The sequence below is a fragment of the Charadrius vociferus genome, unplaced genomic scaffold (genome assembly GCF_000708025.1).
Source record: "Charadrius vociferus isolate BGI_N301 unplaced genomic scaffold, ASM70802v2 scaffold1096, whole genome shotgun sequence".
Taxonomy (NCBI): domain Eukaryota; kingdom Metazoa; phylum Chordata; class Aves; order Charadriiformes; family Charadriidae; genus Charadrius; species Charadrius vociferus.
In genome coordinates, this window is record NW_009649045.1 from 127,840 (window position 1) to 139,862 (window position 12,023).

At 44.9% G+C, this 12,023-nt stretch overlaps 1 protein-coding gene across 1 annotated transcript in view; it reads left to right on the forward strand.

The window, feature by feature from the left end:
* Window positions 1–3,272: 3,272 nt before the first annotated feature.
* MBD3 (methyl-CpG binding domain protein 3) overlaps window positions 3,273–12,023 on the forward strand; it is a 14,558-nt gene continuing 5,807 nt past the window's right edge. The window contains exons 1-4 of the mRNA XM_009887934.1: window positions 3,273–3,297; window positions 6,756–6,928; window positions 8,770–8,907; window positions 11,844–11,934. Of these exons, the coding sequence (XP_009886236.1) occupies window positions 6,827–6,928; window positions 8,770–8,907; window positions 11,844–11,934 (331 nt within the window). The 5' untranslated portion in view covers window positions 3,273–3,297; window positions 6,756–6,826. The remainder of the gene's footprint in view (window positions 3,298–6,755; window positions 6,929–8,769; window positions 8,908–11,843; window positions 11,935–12,023) is intronic.

Sequence of the window (12,023 nt, forward strand, 5' to 3'; positions counted from 1 at the left end):
AGCGGCGAGGGCGGTGCGGGGGGGGAGAGCGCGGGGGCGCCTCATCCCTGGGGAGGGGGATGCGTGTGGCCCCGGAGCCGCTGGCTCTGCCTGCGGGCTTCCCATCCACACCCGCCTGTCTCATGCGGCTGTAGGGGGCCCATATGGGCCCTATGGATCCCGCCCGTGCCCGTGCCAGGCCACCTCGGCGCACCCCGCCAGCCGCTGTGCGAAACTGGGGTCCCTCGGGAGCCGGAGAAGAGCATAGCAGAAGTTCCCCCAGGTGTCCTTAGCTGGCCTCGCTTGTTGGCAAAATCATAGAATCACTGAGGTTGGAAGGGACCTTTAAGATGTGTGCAGTCAACTCCTGCATGTGTTAGGTTTCATTTATTTATTACTTTTTTTTTTTTTTTTTCCCTCCAAAAAAATATCAGATTATGGCTGTGAGAAAAGCATGTAGGGCTGGGCGGTGAGCGAACCAGCAAATATCATCCTCGGGAGTGTAAAGCTGGATGCCACCGGCTCCACCGCCGTGGCTTGGAGTCTGCGGGGAGAAGGAAAGACCACCGGCGGCAGCTTAGAGGAGGGGCAGCTGCAAGCTTAAAAGATCCCAGTTTTTTCCAAGAACTTATTTTATTTGTAAAGTTGCGGTCTCAGAGCTGAGCTTAAAAAAGAGGGGTGGAGAGAGGATTAAGTAGCATATTTTTATTCCCAAGTTATAATGGATTTTCCCTTTATATCAATTTGGACCGAGATCAAAGGTATAGTAGGGCCCTGCTGCGCTGATTTTTGGTTACTGTTGCATTTTGCATTACCTTAGAGTAGAAAATACATGTGTGGCAGTTTATTAACACCTCCGCTATTTCTGCCTGTTGCTTACCTGGATGATTTTATTTTTTTTTGTTCAGCTACCCTGAACGTACAGATGCAGTTAGTGTTTGTGGAAAATTGCACGCACGGTTTGGAAACGAGCGCTCTCCCGTGCGATCGCCAGCCTTGAGACTGAACACTGAGCCGAGGTGATCAGCGGCGGGGTGGCAGTTACTGCTTTTCCCAACCGTTGTTTAGGGCTAATGCACTTTCTATTTGGAGGTTTCCTTTTGTAACCCTGAGCGCTAGCAGCACATGCTTTCTGCGTGAAGCTTTCTGTCGAATATGAGTTCTGCTTTGGGTGACAAGGCAAATAGGTTGCACTGAGTATCTTCAGCCCATCAGATGTGAGTCTGTGCGAGCTGGTTGCTGGCTGGAAATTAAACCCTCCTCGAGGTGTAAGTCCCTGGGCAGATTTTTTAAGAGTCCTATAACTTCGTGCTTACCAACTGTTGATTGTGCAGAATTTATTTAACTGGACTGCGTTCTCTTGTCTGCCTGTGGCTTAAGAGTTGGGAAACCCAAAAGGGTGTCTGGCCGATGTAGGGCTTGTGGGCCAAATTCGGAGCGAGCCAGAGAGGTGCAGGGATGCAGGATTTCAGGAAGGGAAGCATATCGGGGGGGGTTTGTGAAAGTGGCACGTTGTCTTTGAGAGAGTTCTGGCTACAAAGGCTCTCTTCAAACTCGGTGGTCTCACCTAGGGGGAGGAGAATTTAGTGCTGCTTTGTGTGGCTTTTCTGTATTTTTCTGCTGAAAGTTTGATAACGGAGTGTCTGAGAAGTTTGGGATCGCTGCTCATCTCTGCTTCAACTTGCTGACATCACCGTTCTGGGAAACTTAACAGATCTCTTGGGTGAAGCTTATTTTGTTGTGAATTTCTCACCTAGGCAGCACCTATGTAAAAAGTTGAAGAAAATGTTTTTAACACGCCCCCCAAGTATATTTTGGTCTGTATACTTTTTTTTTTTTTCAAACAAAAAAAAATTGTGGAGGAGAATGCTTTTATTCAGACCGTACTTTGGTCTTTCTCAGTTGTTCTGTTTTACCCACAGCTCGTCCAGTGCAACTCTCTTGATGCTTGAGATGAGCCTTACAAAAATTGTTGTATTTGGGCTGTTGTGGGACTGCCACTCAGGTTCTTAGGTAGTGGTGGGGTGCTTCTGGGAATTTGAGGGATTTTGTGTGTATCAAAGTTGGGGGAGGGTTGAGTTTGGTGGGGTTTTTTTTGGTTGGGTGTTTTTTTGTGGTTGAACCCCAAGTTACTGCGCAAAGACAACGCTGTTGCCCTGCGGGGCAGGGAGCATCCCTTACACCCTGCAGCTGGCATGTAGATATTGCTTGGGCCAGCTGTGGTGGCACAGGCCATCTCAGTCCCCCAAGGCTGGTACCCGTTTACGGAGGGATGAGGAGATGCCGCTGCGTGGAGGTGTGACGATGTGGGGTGGGTTATGGTAGCTGGAGGAGTCACCTGGTCTCGCTTGTTGACACAGCGGTGCTGGTGAAAGCTGCAGGTATCTCTGTACTTACCCGGGGAAAGCGGGACTGGGTGCAGATGCTGCAGCTGGGGATAACGTGAAGATGCTGTCAGAGGTGGGGACTGATGGTAGCAGCCTGTGAGGTGTCCCAGAGCACATGTCTCTCCCTAGGGAGCAGTGTCGGGGGGCGTGCAGCACCTCAAGGACCCCTGGCCTGTGCCTGGAGCAGTGCAACTGGGGTGGGCTGTGACTCCCCAGCTCCACACAGGAGGGAGCGTGATTGCAACAGAGAAGGAAAAACCTTTCACATTATCCCCGTGTCCCCCCGCCAGTGAGGAAATGAAGCTTTGGGCATATGCTATTGATCGCCCTTTTAACCTAGGTTATTCCCGTCTCCATTTCTGTAAAATGCAGGCAACGCCTGGGTTTGTTCGGATTTGCGTTTGGTTTTTCGTGTTTTTTTTCTGTCTTTTGTCCCTCGCTTTCCAAGTTGTGCAGATCCTTCGTAGGCTAAATGGGGAGAGCAGAGGGGAGGAGACTTGTGTAATGAGGGAGGAGGGCCTGGGCTTGCAGTCGCTCTCTCCTTAAGAATATAAGGCAGGAAACAAAGGGTGAGCGGCACATGGAGAGCAGCGGGCACCTGGCAGCGCTTGGCCCTTCAATAGACTGCCAGCATTCAGCTTAATCCGCGCCCAAAAACTCTGAATAACAAGCGAGTGTGGCTTGGGTTTGCTCGTACCACCCCTCCGTCCGCGCCGGGTTCATTTTCTTAGCGGTGAGGCCAGGCTGTGCAAGCACATAATGTGTTGGAGCTTTTGATGGATGAGCATGTAAAATCGCTTGCAACTTTGCGGTTGCTTTGTTTTTCGTAACCTGAAGTGTGAAAGAGTTTAATTCGGGAGCCGAGTACAGTGCGCTCGCAGCATCAGTGTTCTTTAGAAGAGGTCGGGTTTTGCAGCTTTGCACCAAGATGTCTCTTCTGGGTCTCTTCAAAGTCTTTGTGTGTCAGAAACAGGAGTGCAGAGCAAAGCTCTTCCTCTGGAGTGGGAAGAGATAAATTTCGTGACATTTAAAGGGCACACAAGCATTTTAACAGCATTCAGACTTCATAAATGCTGGTTTACTGTTTCTGTGCCTTGTGACATGCAGCAAGCAATCCCACTGCTGAAGTTTTGTGGGGCTTTGGCTGCTTTTTTTTCTTTTTTTTGTCCCCCGTCCCGTCCCCTGCCCCCCCACCCCCCCTTGACCCTCTCAGGTATCTGTAGGTGCCCTCAGTGGCTGTGTCCTACCAAGAGGGCTCCTGCCAGGGGGACCCCAGGAGCTCCAGAGCACACCAGCCACTTCTTTCTGTTTGCATTTACCAAGCAAGTTTACTGTTGGCTTTGTGAGTTGTAGCTTTGTTCCCCGGTCTGCTGTTGCCTCAGAGTCTTGCTATGGTATTGCCTTTTTCAAGACATAATCAGAATAAAAGTTTTTCTTCTGAACATTTCAGTGCTTTTCCTTTGGGCCAAGCTTCCCCGGGAAGAGACAGGACTCTCAGTCATTTCAGGTGGGTTTTTTTTTAGATGTATGTGGACTTTGAGCAATTTTTCAGATCCGTTGCAAAAATTACTACAAAGGATACTAAACAAAAAAGCTGAAGGGTGATGTTCATTTAAAATACTGTCTTTGAGTATATCTGTCTCTGTTGTTCTGGAAGTTATGCTGTGCTTCTAAGTGCACAATTCACTGTAATGTGTTATTTTTACAATTATTAAGACATTAAACTGAGGTGCAGATCTTGGAAGAGGAAGCGATGTCATATTCTTCATATTGTAGGAGTTTCTCTTCTTGGCTTCACTGATGGCAGCGATGGCTCTGGCCTAAAAGCTACTGGACTTGGTTATTCCTCTTTCTGGATTAAGGTGTATAACTCACTTTATATTTTTAAAAAGTGGTTTCAGATTTGAGTCTGGACCCAGTCTCTGTTCCTGTCTGTTTATTCCTACTGTCTATGTCATCTTCTGTCCTGAGTGTTTGTGCAGCTCTATAGTCCACTGGTCCAGCTTACAAATAACCAGTGATAAAGTGTTTCATAGAGTTGTAAACTGGTTTAGGTTGGAAGGGACCTTAAAGCTCACCCAGTGCCACCCCCTGCCCTGGGCAGGGACACCTCCCACCAGCCCAGGTTGCTCCAAGCCCCGTCCAACCTGGCCTTGAACACCTCCAGGGATGGGGCAGCCACAGCTTCTCGGGGCAGCCTGCCCCAGGGGCTCACCACCCTCGTCCTCTTCTCTGTGCCCTCTAAAGGTGGATTCTTTTCCCCATCTGGTTAACTGCATTTGCCTGGGCGCTCTCATGCCTGAGCGGTGATGGTGGTGAGTAGATATGGGGCAGGATAAGCAGCTTGGGAGCAATCGGGGCCAGGAGCTTCCTAAGCAGATGCTGTTTGAGGGATGACCACAACCTTTTGGTCGTAAGTCCTTTGAAAGACTTTTTCCGTATTTCAGTTTTAGTATAATTCATATTAACTTTGTCTCTCAGTTTTTGCAGAGCTTATAATACTTTGGTTCTTCTTGTATTTTTTTAATCTATTTTTTTGAATACACAGTCTGACTTGGACTAATTGGTTTGCCACTGTCCCGTACTAGAAATTCTATGCTTATGCTATTTTTTTCAGACCTTTCACCTAATAAAGGCTTCAGGGAAACAGATAACGTGATGAAAAGAGGCTTTTTTCTTTGAGAAGACCCCAGAGAGGTTGTTAGTATCTTACCAGTGTGAACACCACCACTGTGGTAGAGTGGTGCTCAATGTTTTAACTGAATGCTCAAATGTTTTAACTGTAATATTCTTTCCTGTTGTCCTGTGACAACATTATTATTTCAAGTTATTCTTGGCTTTCAAGTAGAAACCTTGAAACAAGTAGCCTGCATTTCAGGCTTCAGGAATAACAGAAGGTAATCTTAATCCCAGAGCCCGAACAGTCCTCAGAGAGCATTTGAACCTCCTTGGTGTTGATTTATCTCCGGCAGGAATAAGTTGCATTGATACCACTTCTCTCCTCAGTATTAAAAACAGGGACTCTAATATGTAGGTACTGCTTCTCGTCATCTCAAGTTCAACACTTGGATGTTATGAAGTTGCTTTGAGTTGAGTTGTTCGACTCATGGGTGCCACCACTACGTATTGGTGAGGTCTCACTGGGATGTGACCTTACGTCTTCTACGTGAGATCCTTGGCACATTGAGAGCGGAGGGTATTTGTAGGCTAGGGAGGAGATCACCCCGCTTCCATGCAATATGGCTGAAAAAAAAAATGTTCTAACACTACTAATTGCTCTTTAAAAGAAGAAAATGGATAAATTGGGGTGAGGTGTTAACTAGCATTTTTGATCTTAAAATGCCTTTCACCCAACTAACCTGTGTTTAACATGGTAGATGTTTGTGGAGTGAGCTTCTGCCAGATGGGTGCTAAGATTGAATATGCAAGTTGCAAGATGCAGAAAACCAGAAATGAGAGGAATTAAGGCAGTAAAGAGGCGTTGTTATGATGCTAAATGAGAACGTGAAGGATAGTTCGTGTTTATTGTCTGTATAGTTCTACACTGCCGTCATAACACATTGGCATATTTTTTGCATAAAAAATAAAAGATCTTACGGAGCAGTGTTTGTAGTAGCACAGAAGGTATTTAAAAAAAAAAAAAAACAAAAAACCAAACAAACAACAATGAGGAGTTGGAGTACTTTGTGCCCGCTTGCCAGGTTGTAGTCTTTCATGTGAAACCAGGTGTTTAAAAAGAATCTCTCTTCTGTTTTGCCACTAATGGAAAGTTTTCCAAAGTTTTTACCTTTATTTTCGCATCACTTAAGCTTTGTAATTCTTTGCTTTGCAGCTTGTCAGCAGTTAACTTCTGTTCTTTCTCCTTGCTACTGTATAATCCTAAAGTGAAGTGTTCAAAACGCTACCAAAGACGTGTATTCAAACCTGAATGTGCTACTCAAGGAGGGGGAGAAGGAATCTGCTGAGATATTTGTGGTGCTGGTCAAACATAACACTCCTGGGAGAAGAAATTATGCTTGAAAATGGGCATTTATTATTTGAGACAAGATAAATACATCTGTGCTGATATCTCCCATGTCAGTCATGGTATGAATACGCTATGTTAATTTATACCTGGTCTGAATCTTCCTCTTTACATATAAAAACATTTTAGTGCGATTTGTCTTATTTTGTCTTAATTTGTCTCTTCCACAGTAATCATGAGAAAGGAGTTGATATGAAAGCAATAACATCCATTAGACTTTAATGTGAGCTTCATTCTAGGAAGCGCAGCACACGTTTTTTTTTTTCATGAAGGAAATACAACTTGCCTCTCCTGAGTTGTGGCAAGTGCTGGTGTTGAAGTCCAGAGGGTGTTAATTTCCCTCCTTGTTTCTTTTCTGTGATTTTTATTTTTTTTCAGCCCAAGTGGTAAAAAGTTCCGAAGCAAGCCCCAGCTGGCACGCTACCTGGGGAGCTCGATGGACCTGAGCACTTTCGACTTCCGCACAGGAAAAATGTTGATGAATAAAATGAACAAGAACAGACAGAGGATGCGCTATGACTGTTCCAACCAAGCCAAAGTAAGACTGAGATGCAGTGGCACCTTTCTGTCTGCGGTTGGACTGGCCAGACTCCCTTGCACAGCAATGGCTGTGTTAGCTTGAAAATTAAGCGATTTGCAATTAATGTGTGAAACTGGAGTGGTATGAGATAGCAACATCTCTGTTACGAGGTGCTGGACAAATACTGCGATTCACTGATTCTTCCAGGGCACTGATGCCATGGAAGAATATTGTGGTACTGCTAAATCTTGTGTACGGAAGGGCTGGAGGGAGAGCTGGCGTCTTTCTCTCTTCCCCTCCATGAAGTGCGAGGTCACCTTCTCCTGCATGATCTCCTCCAGAGCCCCACATCTCCAGCTGAGTCCTGTGGCTGTGCAGCAGCTCCGCTTTTCTCCGGCATTCAGTCTGGGAGAGGAGGGAGCAGTGGCGTGGGGCAGCAGGGATGGCTGGGGCTATCTGTGGGCCATGCTGGTGTCTCAGCTTTGGAGTTGATCCGAGGGGATGCATTTGGGGCAAAAAGCTGAAGGGACAAGAGGATGGTGAGGCCTATTTGTAGAACAAAATAAAAGAGCGTGTGTTTGGTCCCTGGTAATTTCGATTGTTAAGGTTTAGTGAAGATTACAGTGATGTCGGTGTGCTGCCTGGCTGGATAGATTGCCTCAACTAATTCTTAACTATCTTCATCGGATGCTGAAAGCTTTCTCAGAACCCAAAAGCTTACGTCTATGCACCTAAACATTAAATGTGGAAAATAGCATAGTGCTTACTTTCTAAATATGTCAACCAGTCAAGAATCATCATAATCGGAGTGATTGGAACATTTACTTAGCACTACGTGCTGTAGTGGTATTTTAAAAGAAACGTGCCTTGCTGCAGAGACCAGTGACTAACACACATCTCACAGGCTAACAATTCATAGAATCATAGAATGGATAGAGGTGGAAGGGACCCTAAAGATCATCCAGTTTCCCCCCCCCTGCCCTGGGCAGGGACACCTCCCACCAGCCCAGGTTGCCCCAAGCCCCATCCAGCCTGGCCTTGAACACCTCCAGGGATGGAGCTTTTACCCAAACATTTCAATAAATGTATGAATTGGCTTACAAGTGAATTATCACACAGGTGATTCGGAATGATATTTGTCCTGAATACATACTTTTCCATCTCATGAATAAATATGTTAAGCAGCCACGGTGTCTGCGTCCTCAAGAACAAAGTATGTCCTACAGCCATTTCAAGGCTTGCATGTTAGATCTCGGGAACGAGGGATGGTCTTCCTGTGTTCCCACTAACATAAAACGCAGTCCTGTAGTGAAAACTGGATTGTTATGAGCTCCGTTTAAAAACTGAGTTTTGTTAAGAACCGAAGGTAAAAAAAGTGATCAAGGTTCCAGCTGCATTGATTTGTTTATTGGTTTCCACAACTGGATTAAACAGAATGGTTTAAAACAGTCTCTAAATCCCACTTCATAATTTTTCTAATTATTACAAACATTGTGTTGAAATCTTCTGTTTTGGTGACCTACAGGTGGCTTGCCAAAGTGCAAACTCAGTGTTCTGACTCCTAACTTCTGTCAAAATTGGGATAAAACCAGTGTGTATAAACTAGAATGAGAGGAGGCTACTGTCTTAAGTAGAATGTGGAAAAAGTGGAAAACAGTTTAATTTTGATTAGTCTAAGACAAGATTTGAATGTAGTTACACATTTTTAGCAGTCTGACTCAAACAGCTTGATATCAGACAAGTTTTCTAGTCCATGAACTCTTCCTTTCCCTGCTGTACATCTTTATGGCTGTAGCAGCATTTAAGCAATTTAATTTTTTTTTTGTGGGTTTCCCCCTCCTTTTGTTTGAAATTTTTAGGGCAAGCCTGATTTGAACACAGCACTGCCCGTCAGACAGACGGCCTCCATATTCAAACAACCTGTCACAAAGATCACAAACCATCCCAGCAACAAGGTGAAGAGTGATCCTCAGAAAGCTGTGGACCAGCCCCGGCAGGTAACACTCGCAGCTTAGTACCTTCTTCTCCAGAACTAAGAAACTCCTGGTTTTGCTGCTGGGGAGGGTCCCAGAATAAACCGCTTTTATTTTGTGATGCTGAACAAATAGTCCCTGGCAATTTGAAGTCTCTGATATTTCAGCAACAGTAACTTACAGTGCTCCCAGCTTTTAAAATCAGAACAAACCCCATTTCCAATATTTAGTTAATATGCTGTCTGCACTGTGCTTTATAACTAGACTCCAACCTTAGTTATAGATTGCAATTCTGTTGTAGTTGAGCCTTCATTTCCTTAATGCCGAAAGTAAGTATGTACAAATTTAGACAGACATTGTAACCACTTCAGAGGACATTCATATTGTAATTGCAATCATTGTAAAATGTTCCAATTGTATAAGAATTCTGTGTTTCAAGAAATCCCTGTTCTGGTACAGACTCCATATGATGTGGAGTGTGTATTGTACCGCCTACATGGGCCTTTTGTCAGATGTGCGCATCATTAATAGTTAACTCTACCTGTATGAATAAGGTCATAAATTCACTTGGAATGTCATTATTAATACAAAATCAACATCTTTTTCTTATCATACCGCATATTTGCAAACAAGAGAATACACCAAAACTCAAGGAAATCTTTCAGCTTAATTTTGCCTAGTGAAAGGATGCAAAAAAGTGTGCTTAGGACAAGTGTGGCTTTGCAGTTGTAAAATAAGATGTCCCGGTTCAAAGCGGCCTTTGGAAGGCCTTCTAGTTTTATTAACGTTACCCAGAACTGGCAGCCTGTTGCCTCTGCGGAGCTCACACCTGGGATTCTGCGGATGCTTTCCTAAGTAGCATACCTTTTGTACCTTTTGGAAATAAGTGTTCAGCTCCATTACTCTGTTCGAGTGCCGTCATCGGTATCAATTATCAGTGCATTTTAAACTCTTGCAGGTCTGGTGGAATTAAAATATAGTGTTCCAAGAGGGAAAGTGATTTCAATAAAACTTAAAAATACCCTATAAACTACCTACCTCTCACACTGAAAACTTTTTCTGCAAACTTAGAAACTACCTTTCTGAAGCGTGAGAGAGTTTCTATTTGGAATGGAGTTGGGTGGTTTGTTTGGTGGTTGTTGGGGTTTTGGTTTTTTTTTTCTGCATATGTGTTCATAGTGTTGTGGCTATTCCTATTAACCCCTTGGCTAGTTAAGACAATAAAAGAGGACACTAAAGATATGACATTGATATGCAAAGCACTGAGCTGGGTAGAGATTTGTATCCCTGTTGTGGTAGAGCTCGATTGGGGAGTGCAGATTGATGTGCGAATGCCATCTCTTACACAGCGCAGGGATCAGCCCCGGTACACAAAGGTCTGTCATTGGATCTGTGTCGTTTTGCTGCTCACGTTACTACTTGTAATGCAGCTTCTGAGGCTCTGCTTCTGCTTTCCTCACATAATCCTTTTTCTTTGCTATGACAACATTGGAGTTATCCGAGAAGGTCCTTTAGAGGTTTTTATGTATGTATATATAAAAAGATATATGCTGTATGTATAATACAGATACACATACTGGTTTATATATTTCATTTTCATAGAATCATAGACTGCTTTGGGTTGGAAGGGACCTTAAAGCCCATCCAGTGCCACCCCCCTGCCCTGGGCAGGGACACCTCCCACCAGCCCAGGTTGCTCCAAGCCCCGTCCAACCTGGCCTTGACCACCTCCAGGGATGGGGCAGCCACAGCTTCTCGGGGCAACCTGCGCCAGGGGATCACCACCCTCACAGGAGAGAAGTTCTTCCTCAGATCTCATCTAAATCCCCCCTCTTCCAGTTTAAAACCATCACCCCTCATCCCATCACTCCCCTCCCTTATCAAGAGTCCCTCTCCAGCTCTCCTGGAGCCCCTTAAGGGACTGCAAGGGGCTACAGTTTCTATTATATAGCATGGAATAGGGCAAACTTGCTCTTTCTTCTGTCTTTCTGTGCATTATACATCTAAGAGTCTGCTAAATTACAGCTTTAAAATATTTTACCGGACTGCAGTATATTTTAACCTCTGGTCAGCAGACTCTAGATGTTTCTTCAAAATTTGAAAGCAGTGCTAAGTCCCGTCACGCGCTGGCTTAAAACTCATGTATTTCAAAGTCATAGGCTAGAGAATATCCAGCCTGTGTGTTTTGGCTGTGACTGTCCTTATTCCCCTAGTTGGGAGCTGGTAATTGGAAAAGTAATGCGAGTTCAGTTGCGCCCAGATTTTGACAAGCGTGAAAAGGAGACGTGTGTGGACTGTTTGGGGTAAAAATCTTAGTTTCTCAAAACCTAGATAAAATTGCTTTCTTGTAAGACAAATGGTACCCTAGCTATTCATTGAGCTTCCTTATACATGTAGATCGAGGGTTGGGGGTGTATGTAGGTATAGTATCTACCAAACTCTGCATTCATGTGTCCTTAAGCTTGAGGAGGACTTGTGATTCAAAATACAGTAAAGGACTAGACGTGATTTTTCTCATGAGAAACTGCTAGAGAGGAATAAAATAATGTTTTACCTTGGGAAGAGCTTGGATACAATTCTTGTATCCCTTAACTTCTGTGGTATATGTGAGACAGCCAGAGAGGCATGGGAGGGTAAAAAAGGCTGTCCCACAGTACGTGCACTTAGACAGAAGCCAGCAAGCCTTGCCTTGCTGTTCTGGTTCAGAAGGAGTGAAAGTACCAGTCCCTGGAAGAAAATAAAGTCTTTTTCTAGGCAGCAAATCAGGACAGAGTTGTGGGACTGATTGGCGATGAGGATTGTTCCCTGCCCTCGGACGCGGCAGACCCCTGCGATAGTAAATCCAATATAGAATTGTCTGCAGCAGCCGCCTTCCCGCTTTGGATAGTAAGCAGATGCTTTGTGTAGCTGTCAATTCTGTTTCTCTGTTTTGTGCCAATAAACACTTTCTTTGATGTCAGCTCTTCTGGGAGAAGAAATTAAGTGGACTGAATGCTTTTGACATTGCGGAGGAGCTGGTGAAAACGATGGACCTTCCAAAAGGTTTACAAGGTAATCGGAGTCTGCCCTTCACTCCAGGGGTGGCATTTTGAAACCAGTCTGTACTGTGTCGGACCTCCTTTTTCTCCAGTGAAACTCAG